The sequence below is a fragment of the Echinops telfairi genome, unplaced genomic scaffold, assembly GCF_000313985.2.
Source record: "Echinops telfairi isolate 266 unplaced genomic scaffold, ASM31398v2 ScPeMD7_2573;HRSCAF=3158, whole genome shotgun sequence".
NCBI lineage: Eukaryota > Metazoa > Chordata > Mammalia > Afrosoricida > Tenrecidae > Echinops > Echinops telfairi.
The window spans coordinates 3,089,035-3,107,593 of record NW_022106471.1 but is presented as its reverse complement, the minus strand read 5'-3'; the positions used below and the strand labels follow the sequence as shown (position 1 = coordinate 3,107,593).

Here is an 18,559-nt window from a genome sequence, read left to right as displayed (position 1 = left end):
AGAATTCAGCTGAAATAAGGCAGATACAAAAGCACTTATATGGAATGTCTAGGAGAGAAGGCAAATTTATTTAGCCAGAGTATACTAGAATGTATCAGGGGTGAGGAGGAGTGGGGAGCAATTGCTTAGTGGGTACAGTTTCTTCCTGAGGTGATGAAAAAGTGTTGGAAATAGTGGCAAAGACCACACATTGTGAATGTGATTAATGCCACTGAAATGTGCTCTTAAGAATCATTAAAGTGACAAACTGATGTTATAGAGATTGTATCACAATTAACCCTTTCCAGAGTCATTAAAAATGTTAAAAGATCTAGACGTTCTATAAAATCTTTGCAATCTTACAAAAAAAAAACCAACCAACAACAAAACCCACAGACCTAAATTATCCCTGATAGCTGATTGGTAGATGATATTTGGAAAGTTTATTTCATTGTCTTGAGTGTACTGGCTATTGTGACTTGGCTGTGCCTGTCCCATCAGTTGGTAGAAGGTGTACATCTGGACAGTGTTCAGAGACAGGAGAAATTTGTGTGACTTCTTTTGAAGGGTGTTTCTGAGCTGGATGATGAGCGATGATTGACTGTTTTGCTAGCAAGTGAGGTTAATGAAAATTCGTGTCAGTGTGAACAGAGGCTGAATGACAAGCATGCCTGCTAGTTTTGTGAGTGTGCATACTCACAGCTGGATGAGTGTGTGAGTGTGGATTAGCAAGATCAGGAGGAAGCTTGTAGGCTGTGGAGCAAATCACTGTGGTGACTGAAGGCCAGACGAGACAAGAAATGAGGGCTTTATGGGCCTCACAGTTTTAAGTGGAAAGTGACGGTAGCAACAATATGTAAGCTGCAGGCTTATGCGACTGTTCTAGGAGGTCCTGGGAAATGAAGCCCTGAACTAGTATGGGACTGGTGGAACTAGAGAGCAGCGAGAGACATTTTGGAGATGCAGTTGACAGACCTGATAACTGACCAGATATTGAGGAGGAGGAACGGGAACTGTTCCTGAGGTTTTCTGAAAGTAATGGTAAGCGGTAGGTTTGGGGAAAGGAAGAGAAGGGCCTGCTTGGTTTAAGATGCTGGTGGCATATCTGTGAAAGGTGGTTGGCAGGCAGTTAGAATTGAGAATCTGGCTCACTCGGGAGGTGGGCGTCACGGCCAGCATGAGCGTTCCATTAGTCCCATACTGCTTTGGAAGCAAACTTGCAGACATTCTACTTGAAGCTCATGAACACAGATGCTTTGACAATGAGAACCATTTCCACTTACACTGCCTCCTCTGTGCCGGATTTGCAGCTCCCCTGCTGTCATTATTTCCTAAGTGAAGAAGCTGCCTGTTATGTTATAATGTCTTAATGTTCTCTATTTCACTTCTTTGGGTTCTAATATCCAGTGCATTGGCTACACAGAAACTCACGGACAAAATCCATAACCAAAGGACTTAATAAGGAAGCTAACAAGCTGTAAAGCCAGTGAGAAATACTCAGGGTAGTTGTTTACCAGGACGTGTTATAAAGTTTCAGGTCTGCTAATCAATGTTCCAAAACGGCATACCACTCTGCTGTAAACCTCCACCAAAAGGCGTTCAGCTCCACTTCTATGCGTCCACAGCCCAACCTCCTGAGTGAAGTGGCGCTCCAGTCCAGTAAGCCTCAGCCCGAAGGCATTCAGCTCCACTTCCTTGGGCCAGCAAATCCAACTTCCCTTAGGTGCCCAGAGGAACTGCACTGCACAAGCCAGCCTCCTGCACAGACGCACTCATTTGAACTTTCTCCCCGGGTTGTAAAATCCATTACTCTGTTCCATGCTTTGGCTCCTGGATCTGCTGCTGTTCCTCATGATAGTATAGCTGTTACCTGATCCAGGAGGTTCAGTGCTCAGGGCTCTCAGGTCCAGTGGATGCACCCTGCTCTGGCTCATAATGAGCTCCCTCCACCAGCTTTTCAGAGGGCTCATTTTATGAACAGCAGGATGCTACTCCAGGGAATCCCATTTGCAAATACTTGCAGGTGAATCCTATCACTATCTTCGCCCAACTTCTTCTCAGATCCATGCAGAGAAATGCAGTTTGGTGGGAGTTGGCTAGAAGAGCCACCTTAAATAAGTCACTGCCCCTGCATAAGTAGAGCCTTTCTCTGCATATATTTGTCTGCTACAGGCTCCAAATCCTTATTTCTCTTTGGACAATGAAAGGACATGAAGAATAGATCTCTGTCTACACAGTTATTTCTTACAAAGGACCATAGATGGCTGGAGCTCCTCAGTATTAAGTTTACCCATCAGCATCTTATACCCTTTCCTCCTGAGCAGGTCTGCTTTGTCATATTAGAGCGCTGTGAGTCAGTAGAAACTCAACAGCACGTAATAACAGCATAGCATAGCCCTAGGAAGGCCTACAGAGACATCATTCCTTCTTTTGTTCATACACTGGATGAGCATTTATTAAATAAATCGTACTCAAAACCCACACTCATGCCAGCTAGTCCATTCCCACTCATAGGGTAGAACTGTGGGTTTTTGAGACTGTAACTCTTTACAGGAGTAGAAAGCTACCTCTTTCTCCTGTGGAGCAACTAGTGGTTTCAAACTGCTGACCTTGTAATTAGCAGCCCAATGTGTAGCCCACTGTGCCACCAGGGCTCCTCAAATAAATAGTAATGTGAAATAATATAAATGCTGTCATCAAAAACTAAAGTAAAAAATATATACCCTTTCCTCCTGAGTTATAAAACATTTAATTTTTTTAAAAACCCCTATAGATTAGACTGATAATATAACAGATTTATAGAAGGTGAGGGAGGAGATTTAGGTACTCACCCTGTCAAGAAAGAAAGAGAACCTGACCTAAGGCATTAAGGATAAAGTAAGGGTACTGGTTTAGACAAATACTTAGAAATCAAAACTGCAGAACTTGTTGCTTGGATTTGGGGAGATTGAGGAGAGGAGTGATTGCGATGTAGACTAACAAGTGTTTGTCGAGAATAAATTGTCTGAATAAAAATTGTAGTGATAGAAACTATGGTAGAGAATACACAGATAGGGTTTCCATTTTGGCATTTTGAGTTTGAGATACATAGAACGTTGAGGAAGAACTATCTAGCTCGTGGTCAAACAGATGAGCTGGAAGCTCAGTGGCAAAGTGTAGGGGCTAGAGGTTAGGATTTTCTAGTCACTGGCCTGTGGCTGCGAATGGAACTGAGCAGGGGCTCCACACACACTTTTATCAGCAATAGATAGACTAGCCACGGGAAGGTCTTACCGAACTTCGGTTAGGAAGAAGCTTTTAATCCTGACCATTTGAATTACAACTTTAAATGGTTGAGCAGCAGGAGGAGGTGTATTCGGAAAGCGCCCAGGCTGCATTTGTATTTTCAAGCCACCTCAAAGCATGCAGGTCTTCTCCTAACTTAGGCTCTTCTTCTTCGTTTTCCCCAACTCCATGTTCTGTAGGAAGTCTCTGGCATGGAATAGTGTAGGGGTTTCTGATATTTCTGTCATGAAACTCCAGCCTCCCACTGTAATCCTTCATCCTGAAACCTTACCTGGGAAGTACACACTGTTGCTGTTTGGGAAATAAGGAACTCTGTCAGTTCCCTCCTTTTCCCCAGTAGAAAGCACCTCTGTTCCCTTTCTGTCACTGGCCACTCCTTGCTCTAGCTCATGAGCTTTGTAGTTGGCACAGAGCAGATTTATGCTTCAACACATTTACAAATTATATTATAATGGATTTGGTGGATGGTTTCTAAATAATTGAAACCATGAATGTTAAATTCTGGAATGCCAACAGTTTACTTACTGTATATGAATATTTCATGGAGTTCCATAAAGAACATTGTGCATCTCAGTTTTTGTGCCTCTTACAACACATTTGAGAACTCCCAATCCATAGTATTGATAGCTGTGACCGATTATTCTTTTCTCTTTAGGACAAATTAACATGCTAAATGTACTCCGTAGGAGGGTTGTTTTAAAAATCCTCTTTATATTTCATGTGAAGTGTGTTAAAATATGTCATGCATTTCATTTCTTATTTTTCATTTCTAGATGTTTATTTTTTTACTAAGAAAAGCAATATATCCTTGTTAAAATGCAGAATATTCAGAAGCATATTTTCTTAGGTTGGGCTCTCTAAAGCAGGGGTCCTCAAACTTTTTAAACAGCGGGCAAGTTCACTGTCCCTCAGACCCGTTGGAGGGTTGGACTATAGTTTTAAAAAAAACTATGAACAAATTCTTATGCACACTGCACATATCTTATTTTGAAGTAAAAAAACAACAAAACAGAACGGCAAAAACACCCGGTGGGCCAGATAATTGTCCTTGGCAGGCCACATGTGGCCCACGGGCCATAGTTTGAGGACCCCTGCTCTAGAGAAACAACCAGTAATGCTTGTGTGTGTGTTTGTGTTCAAGAAAAGGACTCCTACAGTTATAGAAATGGGAGAATCTAAGTGTACAAGTCCAGGCAGATTCCAAATTCATGTCAGAGCTTATGCTGGAGGGTTCTCCTGATTCCTGTAGCTGTGGGGACTGATGATTGGCAGGAAGACCATAGGCTGGTGGCTGCAGAGGAAGGTGAATCTAAGGTCAGCAGGTCGGGCTTATGGCTGCAGAGGTTATGATAGCGAGGCCGGCAGGGTCAGATGACAGCTTGCTGATGATTCCCAGAATCAGCAGGTGATATGGCAGGCCGTCGCTTCAAAAAGCCAGAGGTTGATGAGCCAGATGCAGGATCCAGACCCAGCAAACCAGCCAGTGTCCCACAGTGTCTAGTTATGTTGGAAGTAGGCAGAACCCCGCCTTGATTGATTGCAGCAAGGCTGAGTTTCATTCCATCTTCGTTTTATCCCGTTACGGAGGCTGACAGCTGATGTGCGGTGATTGCATTGTGTTCGGTCAGCTCATGAAGGGCTTGTTGTTGTTGTTAGGTGCCATCGAGTTGGTTCTGATCCACAGAGACCTTTTGTACAACAGAAGGAAGCACTGCCCAGTCCTGCACCATCCTCACAAGTGTTCCTGTGCCCGAGCCATGCAGCCACTATATCAATACATCCTCTCCTTCTCTGCCTCTTCACCCCAGCTAACACGACGTTCTGCTCCAGGGACCAGTTTCTCTGGACAATATGTCCAAAGTAGATAAAACAGAAGTCATGCCATCTTTGCCTCTAAGGAGCACTCTGGCAGTATTTCTTCCAGGACAGATTGGTTTGTCCTTTTAGCAGTCCCTGGTACTTTCAATATTCTTCTTCAGCAACAATTGAAATGCAACAATTCTTCTTCAGTCTTCTTTATTCAATGTCCAATTTTCATATGCACATGATGCAGTGGAGAATATCTTGGCTTGGATCAGGACCAGGTACCTCAGTCCTCAAAGTAACATCCTTGCTTTCCAATAAATACCCTGAAGAGGTCTCCTTCAGCACATTTACCTAATGCAACATGTCCTTTGATCCTTTGACTGCTGCTTCCATGAACATTGATTGTGGATCCAAATAAGACAAAATACTTCACGGTGTCTACCTTTTCTTCATTTATGATGATGTTACTTATTGATCCGTTTGTGAGGGTCTTGGTCTTAGTTACATTGAGTCATAATCCACTCTGAAAGCTATGATTCTTTTTTTTTGTTTTTTTGCTTTATTTATTTTTAAAAATCATTTTATTGAGGGCTTGTACAACTCTTATCACAATTCATACATACATCCATTGTGTCAAACATATTTGTACATTTGTTGCCATCATTTTCAGAAAGCTATGATTCTTGATCTTTATCAGCAAATGCTTCATGCCCTCCTTGCCTTCAGCAAGCAAGGTTGCATACTGCAGGTTTGTTAATAACTTTTCCCACAATCCTGATACCACATTCTTCATATAATCCAGCTTCTCTGATTTTTTGCTCAGCATGTAGATTGAACAAGTATGGTGAGAGGATATAACCCTGTCACACTCCATTCCTGATGTAAACCATGCAACATTCCCTTTTTCTCTTCACACAGCTTGATCATTACAGGTTCCACATGAGCACAATGAAGTGTTCCGGGATGCCCATTCTTCTCAAGATTATCCATAGTTGGTTGTGATCCACATCTTGGAATGTGGAATGCCTTGGGATAGTCAATAAAACACAAGTAAATATCTTTCTGGTATTCTCTGCTTTGAGTCAAGATCTATCTGACATTAGCAATGTTATTTCTTTTTCTATGTCCTCTTCCAAATCTGGTCTGAACATCTGGTAGCTTCCTGTCCATGTATTGCTGCAACCGTTCTTGGATGATCTTAAGCAAAACTTTACTGGCGTGCAGTATCAGTGATACTGTTCTATAGTTTGAGCATTCTGTTGGGTCACCCTTCTTTGGAATGGATACAAATATGGATCTCTTCCAGTCAGTTGGCCAAGTACCTGTTTTCCAAATTTCTTGGTATGGACAAATGAGTGATTGCAATGCTTCATCAGCTTGTTGAAACATTTCACTTGGTATTCCATCAATTCCTGGAGCCTTGTTTTTGCTAATGCTTTCAGTGTAGCTTGTACTTCTTCCTTCAATACCATTGGCTCATATGCTTCCTCTTAAAATGGTGGGATTTCAACTAGTTCTTTTTGGTACAGTGACTGTGTGTTCTTTCCGTCTTCTTTTGAATACTTCCTACATCATCCAATAGTTTGCCCTTAGAAATTGTCAGTATTTCAACTCGAGGCTTGCTATTGTGAGGGCTTCCTTGGTGTAACCTCCCAAACCACTGAGAACCCTGTTCCAGTCAAGGTGACACAAAATCTAACTCTCACACATATTAAAATATGGAGAGCTCGGTTTGCCTCATCCATCAGTCCCAATGTCATACTAATATCTTAACATGTACCTTTCTAAATCTTTTAATTTGGACTTTTACAATTACATAAACAGGCATATTGAGATTCATTTTTAAACCTATATGGACTTATAGCCACTATGTTATCCTTTTTAGTTAAAAAATAAGACTATCTACAAAGACCTGAGAGGAAAGAAAGATTTAAGCTATATCCATTGTTGTCAAGTAGATTCTGGCTCATTTGTGGGAAATGAAGTTATTTCCTCCTTTGCTAAAACCAAGAGAAGCAAGGTGTTCTGTGAGAATTCTGGTGACGTTTTCAGATATCAACAGAAGCAGGAAATGGGTGTTTCATTGGCCACGTGCTTAGACAGTGATTTTGCTGACCTGTCCCATTGCTACTTTGAATAGGGAAAATGAACATTGGTGAGAGGTAAGTAGACAGGTGGGTCAGGCTGATCTTAGAATCTTTGGTATGTGCCAGTTGGTCCTGTGATGAAGAGATGAGATGGAGGTCTTGTGGAGAGGACTGCAACAGTGGAACAAAGAGTCTGTGTTGTAGAGGGATGTGGCATGAATGCTACCCCCGATGATCAGCTGTAAGAGAAAGCTGACTGGTTATATTTCTATGGGTCTTATGTTACCAGAGGGGGGTGCTTTGGTGTTTTGGTGATAGAATTCTCACGTTCCATGAGGGAGGTCCAGATGCAACTCCCAATCAGTATTCCTTGTGTGAGCCACCTGTCTGTCAGCGGAAGCCTGGGTGTTGCTGTGATGCTGAATAGGTTTCAGTAGAGCTTTCAGACCAAGATGGACTAGGAAGAAAGGCCTGGTGATCTACTTCTGAAGATGAGGCCAGTGAAAACAATATCCATCATGATGGTCTGATTATAGAGAAGGCACGGGTCAGGGCAGCATTTCATTCCACTGTGCATGGAGTTGCCATGAGTTAGGCACTAATTCAACAACAGCTAGCAGCAATGCTATATTACTACACAAGAACCACAATAAGGCTTAGGTTCTTGTAAATTACTTTGTAAAGTCAGTGGTCATTTTGGATTGTATTTTATACTAACTATATGTATTTTTTAATTTGTTCTTTATATTGGGAATTGGGTAAAGATTTTAGAGAATGATTTCATTCAATAATTCATACAAATTTTAGTTTCATCTCATTGATTGCAACTTCCATAATATAACATCACTTATCCCACTTCCTCTATGTTTTTCCTGTTTCTCTTCCTCCTTCTTTCCTAACCTGAACGTTGTCCTTGGGTAAATGCCATCCTTTTTATGTCAAAAGGTTGATTGTTCAAAGGTATATGTACCTCCTTAGTGTCACTCACTGTTCCTGTCTCTTGTTTGCTGAACAGGAGCCACGGAAGGGATTCATGCCAGACCTACAAAGAGATAGGGAGCATAGTCTCAGTGTTTCCCACAAGTCTCTGTCTGAGCAGTGACGTAACCTGGTCTTTTTTACGTTTGAGTTTCATTGGACTCTTCTCTCACTCACTCTATCCTGGATCCTCTGATATAGTCCTTTTTGGAGCACTTGGTAGTGGTAGCCGGACATCACCTTGTTCCACTGAGAAAATAGTCAAAGCACGTGAATTATTAGAAAAAGGAAAGTCATTTGGTCACTAGTACTCTGAAGAAACCTGAGTGGCTCGGTATCAAGTAAAACCCAGCCCAGCTGATTCCAAATGGCGGCCAGCAAGCATGGCTCCTTGGTTGTAAGTAGCGTGGACCTTCACGTGTCTCTAGTGTGTTTTCATCACATCCTGAAAATGGTTACTGTGAGAACTTGGTGTTTTCCAAGCAATGTTGTTATTTCCCAAAGAAGTATAAGTAATTAGGAGGTCATTTTTAATAGGATAAGATGAGGCTCACTCCCATTCCTTATGATTGTCGTAAGCACAGATGAAGGAGTCCTGGTAAGCACTCACCTAGTAACTGTAATATTGGTGGTTCAGTTCCTGTCAGTGACTCGGCTGGAGGAAGACCTGGCCATCAGGTCCCAAAGATTGCAGCGCAGAAAACCCTAGGTCACCATGACTCAGCATCAACTCTGAGGGCCCTACAAACAGGAAGGACAAATTAAAATAGGACTACAGTGAACCCTCGTTTATCGCGGTTAATAGGTTCTAGACCCTACCGTGATAAATGAAATTCCGCGAAGTAGGATTCCTTATTTGTAAATCAAATATTTTTGTAGTTAGAGCATAGAGGACATGAAAAAACACCCTTTAGTCACCATTACACTCGTATTACCCAATTTATTAACGAAAAAGGGAAAATACAGTAAAACATTTTGGACGTTACAATTATCATTTATTATTTATTATGTTATTTATGGCATCAAGTGTGTACAGTATGAGCCAATCAGTGGCAGTAATGACAGAGCATGCGCTGTTACGCAAAAACCGCGATAGAGTGAAGCCGCGGAAGTTGAAGCGTGAAGTGGCGAGGGTTCACTGTACAGTGCTAAAGAGGAGCCCTGGTGGCACAGTGGGTTACAAATTGGTCTGCTAACTGCAAGGTCAGCAGTTTGAAACCACCAGCTGCTCAGGGCTTTCTACTCCCAAAGAGTTAGAGTCTCAGAAACTCACAGGGGGAGTTTTACCCTGCCCACAGGGTCACGATGAGTTGCCATTGACTCGATGGCAGTGAGTTTGGTAGTGTTATTGAGCAAGGTTGCTTGGCTCAAGTCCCTTTAATTGGTTCACCTGAGACTTTTAGTCAGATGACTTTAGAGGAATCCCTACCCCACACAAGTTGGCTATAACATACATAGCTTTTTATCAGTATTTTTACCAGGAAGGTCCAGTTTTTTCATTTAGTTAAAGAAAAACACTATTAGATAAAGTATTTACATATACTTTATATGTAAATTATCTAAAGAAGTTGGAAAGTATTTTCAAAAACCTATAAAATATTAAAAGATAGTTGATATTAAGAGCATGACACAGTGTGAAACAGTGAAAATTTAGAGTATCTATTTAAGGAAAGATTATGTTTAAATGAAAGCAAATATTTCGTCAATCTAGAACCCCTTCCCAGGGGGACGAATAACAGAAAATTGGATGAGAGGCAACGGAAAACAATGTCAGATATGGAAAAAAATAATCTATAACTTATCAAGAGTTCGTGAGGGAGGGAGGGAGAAGAAATGGGGAGCTGATATCAGGGGTTCAAGTGGGAAGAGAATGCTTTGAAAATGATGATGGTGGCATATGTGCAAATGTACCTGACACATTACAGGAATGTATGGATTGTGATAAGAGATGTAAGAGCTCCCAATAGAAGTAGTTAAAAAAAAAAAGCAAATATTTCACATGACTTCATTTCTACTAGTTAACTATTTTTTAGTGTATGGTTGACATGACTAAAGTTTTATATAATTATAAATTCATTTTCTAATAGCTGCAAAATGCTGTAACATTAGCAAATAGTGATAATTTTTAATAACTTTAAAATGTGGATCTTGGTGTTTTTAAAATTAAAGTTTTATTAAAATGCACCTATAGAATGACTCTTATAGTTTTAATCTTTTGAGATTTAAGTGTGTTTTGTTTCTGATTTGTTTTATAGGAAGTACCACAATCGCTTTCTGCACCCACGCTGAGTGATGCAGAGGTGAATCATTTGAAGACTGACACACAGGAAAACAAAATCCCAATACAGGAACTTGATGAAATCTCTGAACAGAGTTCTGTCACTAAAGGAACACCCAATAAAATGCATGAGGCAGTGAGCTCTTCTGAGAGCTGTTTGAGTGCTGCAGGCAATTCTTCCCACGATGAGCCCCAAGGATCTCCTCCCAAGTTGGCCTCTGATCCTTCCAAGCCTGAGACTTCGCATGCAAAGTCCTCTGTTTCTGTTTCACAAGGTTCTGAAGAAGACAAAGCCAAAAGGACATCCTGCGTATATGGGGCCAAATGTTACAGGTGAAAAGAAAGTACAAGTAAAGAGTGCTTTTAGTATTTCAACAGCTGGTAGCCAGGCAGACTTACGGGATAGCCTAATAAAACCCATTAGCTCATACAGCTAGGAGATTGATCATCGTGCTTTGTATTTTCTCAGTTTGCAGTCCAGCAAAGCCCACCAGAGTCTTTAAGGATAAAGAGAGGGTTTAAATGTTTCATATGCAGACAGGCTCACTAATCCAAGGATCTGAATATTGAACCGATCTAGATTTAAAATGTTAATCACTTAGTCCTAAATATCTACTTCCTTAAAATCTGTTTAGAGATTAGAGGTTTGTTGTTGTTAGGCGCCATCCCGTTGGCTCCAGCCCCTAGGGACCCTGTGCACAACAGAAGGAAACACTGCCTGGGACCCTATGTCATCCCCATAATTGTTCAGTGCTTGAGTCCATTGTTGCTGCCATGGTGTCAGTCCATCTCGTTGAGGGCCTTCATCCTTTTCACTGTCCCTCTACCAAAGATGATGCTATTCTTCAGGGACTGGCCTCTCCTGACATGCCCAAAACCTGTAAGACCATCCTGACCTCTAAGGAGCTCTCTGTCCATACTTCTTCCAAGATAGATCGGTCCATGGTGCTCCATAAAGAGTTGCTTTCTAGAGTATAGTTACCTTTAAAATTTTAGGTTCTGTGTAGGTATCTTATTTATACCTGTGTTTTTCCTATATATTTTTCTAGTGGTGTGGTTGAATTTGGTTGGTACCTTCACAACTGAATATATAGTTTTCTGGGTTGATTGGTCATTCTTGTATTCCTTAATTTGATTACCTTGGACTATAGTGTCGGGAACCTGTGGATGATACAGAAGTACTGCACTAGCTTCCTAGCTGTAAGGGTGGGGCTTTAGTCCATCCAGAGGGACTTCAGAAGAAAGGTCTGGCAATGTACTTCCTCAGAATGGACTCAATGACAGGTTTTTTTAAACTGTTTATTATTTAATTTCATATTTTGTGAACTCAAAATATAATCCTGTAGTTTTATCTATAATTCTTGTATTACTGTTTTTATAATTACCTAATTCTATTTCAGAAGTAGTTCTTTGGCATTCCTTCTTGCTAAAACAGATGCGTATTTTTTGAAAACCAATACTTGAGCCCCTGCAGCGCTCCTCTCGAGCCCCAGCTAGAGGCTGGCCCACTCAGCTGTGACTGCATCATACTGTGGTAGACGTGTGTTCAAGAGATATTGGAAGCTACGCTACACATATTTCAGATATTAGAAAGATAACGCAGGGAAGACAGGTTTCAGTAGTGCTGCCGGGCTAAGAGCTGCATAGGAAGGAGGAATACCATCCTGTCGTTCCCAGTAAAGTAAATCGTAAGATTGTCTGGTTCAAGATGGCAGTCTTTCACTGTGCTGGACGGGGCTGCCGAGTCAGAGCCAAGGCGACAGTGCCCAGCACCGATGGACGGCACAGAATAGCGTTGTGCAGCCCATCGCTGCTGATTGCAGATGTAGATGGTCTCACTTTAGTTTTAAAATTATTTTTACATCCTCTCTCTCTTTTCTCCTATCTCACTTTTAAAATACACTTTAGCACTTAGGATAACAGCATTTATGAATTTCACCAGTTCTCATTTATGTGTTTACGTACTATTTTGTCTATTTGAATGGTCTTAGTTCCACATGCTACGTAATGAATAAAATGTAAAGTATATACACTGTATTACTATGGATTTTCTAAAATCCTGTTTGGCATTCGGCATTGTCATTTGTCTTTGTTAAAGGTGATGACATGCTTCATCAAGGTTGCAGTGAATGCATTCATAGTTGAGAGTACATATTAGTTTTAATCAGTCATAGCTTATAAATAGATATTTTAATTTGTTAGTGATTTAAAATTCATATTTAAATTTAAGAAATATTTGTCATTGAATCATTGAAAAGATGTTTATATTTTTAACAAAGGGCAGCACATAGCAAATATTGAGTTCTTATTCTATATACACATCATCAAAATTACTACCAGCAACAAAGCTACTGCTTTCGTTCATGCTGTTAGGAATACATAATCTCCGAAGCCTCTCACATTTCCCAAATTGTTATTCTTCATTATTGCATGAACCATCTGGGTAAGAAAATTAAAAATAAGGTCAAAGAGAGGGGGGGAAATCTGACATTGTTCTTTATACAGAATCTTTTAGTAGCCAAAGTCCAGATAGCTTTTGAACTACATGCACCTGCCATGCTATTTTATGCCTTCTGCATCCGACATGCTGTATGCCTTGCCTCTCCCCTGCCCCGTTCATATGCCCTTGCTCTTATTCAACTCCTCTCTGATTCTTTTTCTGACATATCTATTTACCTCCAAATTGCTCATTTCCTATTCTATATATTTCTTCTCTACCTCATACTGTTTCTAAGACTACTTTTGATATCTAATTATTTACTTACTTGCTCTGCCTCTCTCTGGAGTATTAATTCCTTAAAGGTAGTTTTATGTAGTCACTTCTCGTTCACTGCCATCCAGTTAATCTGACTCAGCAACCCTGTCGGACAGAGGAGAACTACCCCTGTGGGTTTCTTTCTTTTTTTTTTTTTATCGTTTTATTAGGGGCTTATACAACTCTTATCACAATCCATACATACATCAATTGTGTAAAGCACATTTGTACATTCATTGCCCTCATCATTCTCAAAACATTTCCTCTCCACTTAAGCCCCCGGCATTAGGTCCTCATTTTTCCCCTCCCTCCCCGCTTCCTCCTCCCTCATGAGCCCTTGATAATTTATAAATTATTATTTTGTCATATCTCCTTGTGGGTTTCTTTACAGGAGTAGAGAGCCTCATCTTTCTCGTAAGGAGCAGCTGGTGATTTCAAACTGCTGACCTTTCAGTTAGCTGCTCAAAGTAGGTTACTTTGCCAGCAGGGCTCCTATGTAGTCACTCATTTGGGATAATTCACTCCCAAATCTCTGTCTTCCACACACATTTCTGTACTGAGTTTTAGATTCAAATACTTACTACCTACATCTATAGGCCCTTTAAATTCATTATTTCTAAATCAATTATATCTGTATCTATTCTTTGTGAAGAAAAATAACTTTGTAGAAACTTTGCTTCTCAAAAAATTAAAAAAAAAATTACTCTTTGGGGATTTTAGAATTGTTCTGTTTGATAGTATGTGATTCATTTAGTACACTACTTTTAAAAATCTTGCAGAAATTGGATATTTCTCAATAGCATTATAGAAATGTGTACCTTAATTAAAACCTGTAGCTTTTATCTACATAAAGTCATATAAATTATTTCAGAGTTATTAGTATATAAAGTAAGGTTTTCACCTTTGTTAAAGATCAAACCTCCTACAGAGACCAACCAGAAAAGTGGAGCACACATGTTTGAAATTATCAGAGAACTACAAAGGCAACCAAAACTTGGTGACTACTTCCCTTCTATTGATAATTTGCTCATTTTTAGTGTTCAGACTGAGGACCAAGAGGTCAAGTGAAGTTTTCTTACCCATTTGCTTATGGATCTATTTTGTTTTCAGCGATCCTGTTGGGAAGGTGAGCATCACAGAATACCAGGTTATTAGAACAGTGTTCTTGCATTGAGGGTGAACTTGAGTAGGGGCCCAATGTCCATCTGCTGCTACCTTAATATTTAACCTATAAATATATGTACATTGATCTATATCCATATTGTTATATATTAATATATATACATATATACATGCCTATATTTATACCTCTATAAATGTCTTTTGCCTCCTAGTTCTTTCCTCTATTTCCTTTTACTTTCTCCTGTCCCACTATCATGTTCAAACTTCACTCGTCTCTCAGTAATTCCTCTCATTACATTGCACTTGATCAAACCCCACCAGGCCTTTTGCACCTTCCTCACCATCGATTTTTGATCTTTTTTTCCCTCGTCCCTGGGTTTGTTTGCTTCCCCCTCCCTTTCCTGCACCTCCCCACCTCTCCTGTCCCCTTGGCACCGTCGGTCCCGTTATTTTCTCCTTGGGATTGTAGAGCAGATTTTTAACATAAGCTACGTCTAAGTCATACCCTAAGCAGAAAACCCAGTGTCTCCTCTTTTCATTCGTAAGTTACTTAAAAACACATTGCTTAATTCCAAAACATTTGGGGATTAATGTAATAATGAACACATGTGAGTACAACAATGAACAAATTTGACTTGAGTGATATATTTCAGACATTGAGCAGTGAAGGAAAACATTACTTTAAGTACTTTGGGGGTACCTCCCCAAATATCCTGGACCATGAAATGAACCTCAACAAATTAAAAAAAATAGAGTATTCTCTCAGCATTGTGCAATAAACTAAAAGTCAGTAGTAAAATGAGATGATCCCTCCCAAGTTTTTGGAAATTAAGCAATGTGCTACTGTATAACCCATGAATAAAAAGAAAAAGTTACAATGTAATTTTAAAACATCTTAAACTAAATTATACTGCAAATGTAACATAACAAGCCACATACGTGATGTACCTGAAACTAACTTGGTGGAAAATGTATAGCCTTATGTGCATATATGAGAGGAGAAAGCTGAAATTCACCATAAGAAATTAAAACCCAAAGAAAGTATAGCAAACAGAAAACAATAAAAACAATGAAGAAAGTAATGAACTAGAAAGGCCAAAGATGCTTTGACAATTCTAAAATTATTTATAATCTCAGAAAGATTAAAAAAGAAGAAAGAACAATGGGAAGGGATACAAATTACCAGTAAATACCAGGAATTTAAAAGCAGAACCTTACTAAAAATCTCACAAGCATTGGAAACAGAAAATATTATGATCAATGTCATGTTAATGAATTGGAAAATTTGAAATAAATCCATCCATTTGTATAGTTAAAAAATATATATAACCAAAGAGACCTAAGAGTAAAAACAAAACCAAAATATACCTATTGAAAATAAGAAATCTTTAATTAAATATATTCCTACAACGTGCCTTTGGAATATGGACCAAAATGCTATCACTAGTGAATTAGACCATTTTATTGAGGGACAGAAGTGACCTCAATTCCCACACAGTTTTCCAGGGAATGGAGCGAAATAATATTTGTTACCTCATTTCTGAAGCCAGCATACACCAGACACCCAACTCAAGCACCATGTAGAGGCAACTCTCCTAATGTGTTGAAAGCAGGGATGTTATTTTGAGGACTAAAGTGCAGATGACAGAAGCCATGGTATTTTCAGTCACCTCATATGCCTGTGAAAGTTGGACCTTGAATAAGGGAGACCCAGGATGTCTAGTCAGTATAGGACTCCCATAGTGACACTTCAGATTCTCAGTGGTCCCTGAATCAAACTTTGATAATGAATGCTTCAAAATGATATATTAGGACCCAAACCAAACAATCGTGTCAATTCAAAAAAGGGGGGTCGAAGTGGAGACCCAAAGCCCATCTATAGACAATTGGACATTCCCTCACAGAGGGTCACAAGGAAGGGACAAGCCAGCCAGGGTGCAGTTTGAACTGTGATGTTGGCCAGGGATATTGGAAGTACAGTGAACTGCCAAAAGAATAAGCATGTCTGTCAAAAGCAATGCTTTTGAACTGTGATGTTGGCCAGGGATATTGGAAGTACAGTGAACTGCCAGAATAAGCATGTCTGTCTTGGAAGTACAGCCAAAATGCTCCTTAGACGCAAGGGTGGTGACGCTTGGTCTCCCATATTTTGTACATGTTATCAGGAGGGACCAGCCCCTTGAGAAGACAATCATTCTTGGTAAAGCGGAGGGGCGGTGAAAAAGAGGAAGGCCCTCTGGATTGGCAGAGTAGCTGCAGCAATGGGCCCTAGCATGAGAACCATGATGAGGATGTCCCAGGAGCGGGTGGTGGTGTTCTGTTGAACGTAGGGTTGCTCTGAGTGAAAATCAGCTCAGTGGGACCTAAGAACAATGACAACAGTGGCATTTAGCTGATTGGCTGTGACTCGCCCCTACTGCACTGAGTAGATCTAGGGTTTTCAAGGCTGCAAACCTTTATACAAGCAAGCTGTCGCATCTTTCTCCCACAAAGCAGATAATGGATTCTAGCTGTGGGACTTTCAGTTAGCACCTTACCACTTTAAACATGACACCACTAAAGCTCCTTAAATTATTTATAAAACAGCAAAATGGAAAAAAGCAAATAAAACATGGCAAAATGAATACTTTTTACGTGGTAAAATTTTTTTTCCATATGCCCTATGGTCATTCTTAATATACTCTAGAGAGTGAATGCATATTGTATACTAAAAGAATGTGTGTGGCATTTATAGTAACCAGTAACTGAAACAATCCCAAAAGTTCATCAACCGTAGAACTGATAAATTATAGCAGCTTTAAACAATGGGATATTAGGCAGGAGTGAAAATGAACTGTGCTACATGCAGCAGCATGGATTAATTCAATAAACATGAAGTTAGACAAAAAATGTCCTACTAAATACTACTATTTCCTTTTAAATAAGAAATAAAACCAATATATCATTTCCCCCCTCAATTCCATGTGTGGAGAGCTCTTATCTGTACCAGTGTACATGTTACGGTCTAGCCAGATTTGTAAGGTAGAACTGCGGTCCTGATAGTAGGGGGGAGAAAGCACTAAAGTTCTAGAGGAATGTTGTGTGTTTCATTGGTGATACACTGCACCGTGGCTGGCTTGTCCCTTCCTTGTGACCCTTCTGTGAGGGAATGTCCAATTGTCTATAGATGGGCTTTGGGTCTCCACTTCGACCCCCCTTGTTTGAATTGACACGATTGTTTGGTTTGGGTCCTAATATATCATTTTGAAGCATTCATTATCAAAGTTTGATTCAGGGACCACTGAGAATCTGAAGTGTCACTATGGGAGTCCTATACTGACTAGACATCATGAGCATTGCCTTTAACAAGGGAACATACTGTTTCAGTAGTAATCAGGTGTGCACGACTTGGTTTCTTGCTATAGCTTGTAAAAATATTTACATATTATTATTATTTTTTCTGACAGTATATTTGTTACCCTGATAGGAAGAACCCTGTCCACTTCCAACACTTCAGCCATCCAGGGGATAGTGACTATGGAGATGTCCCGGTCATGAAGGAAGACGATGAGGCTGATGACCGGCCTGAGTGTCCCTATGGAACATTGTGCTATAGGTATGCAAGCCTGAGATGTTTAATTACGTCCTCTTCCTCCCGAGTCTCCTTAAAGTCATTACAAAATGGGGATAGAAGGGACCTTCTTTATTATCCTAAGACTATCTCGAAAATATTTATAGCTACTATCTTTGGATACGATATTAACTTTTTTCTTCCTGAAACAAATAATGGAAACAAGAACATCTATTATCATTAATTCTATTCAACATTGTACTGTACGTTCAAGGCAGTAGAGTAAGACAAGAAGAAATATGGATAAAAGTGTTCACAGATTATACCATTGCATATATAGGAAATACACAATAGGCAACTGATGAATTATAAATATTAATAAGTGCTCAGTAAGGTTATTTGACACAGAAATCAATATATAAAATCAATTATATATATTTTAGCACTAAAGAGAAAATGCTGGTTTATGCAGAAAATATTGGTAATAATTTCAAAAAATATTAAGCATCAAATTTCTAGAAATAAATCTGATAAAAAGTATGAAGTTCTATATGGGGAAAGTTCCTTAACAGGAAAAAGTAATTCTAAAAGATCTAAGAAATTATTAGCAGAAGCCCTAATGGCTAATGGTTATGAACTGGGCTGTTAACCACAACGTCAGCAGTTTATACCCACCAGCTGTTTCACAGGAGAAAGGTGAGACTTTCTACTTTAGTAGA

At 39.8% G+C, this 18,559-nt stretch overlaps 1 protein-coding gene across 1 annotated transcript in view; it reads left to right on the top strand.

Moving 5' to 3' along the window:
- APLF (aprataxin and PNKP like factor) overlaps positions 1 to 18,559 on the top strand; it is a 95,635-nt gene that overhangs the window by 46,274 nt on the left and 30,802 nt on the right. Inside the window, exons 8-9 of the mRNA XM_045294089.1 lie at positions 10,391 to 10,746; positions 17,757 to 17,885. Coding sequence (XP_045150024.1) covers positions 10,391 to 10,746; positions 17,757 to 17,885 — 485 coding nt within the window. The remainder of the gene's footprint in view (positions 1 to 10,390; positions 10,747 to 17,756; positions 17,886 to 18,559) is intronic.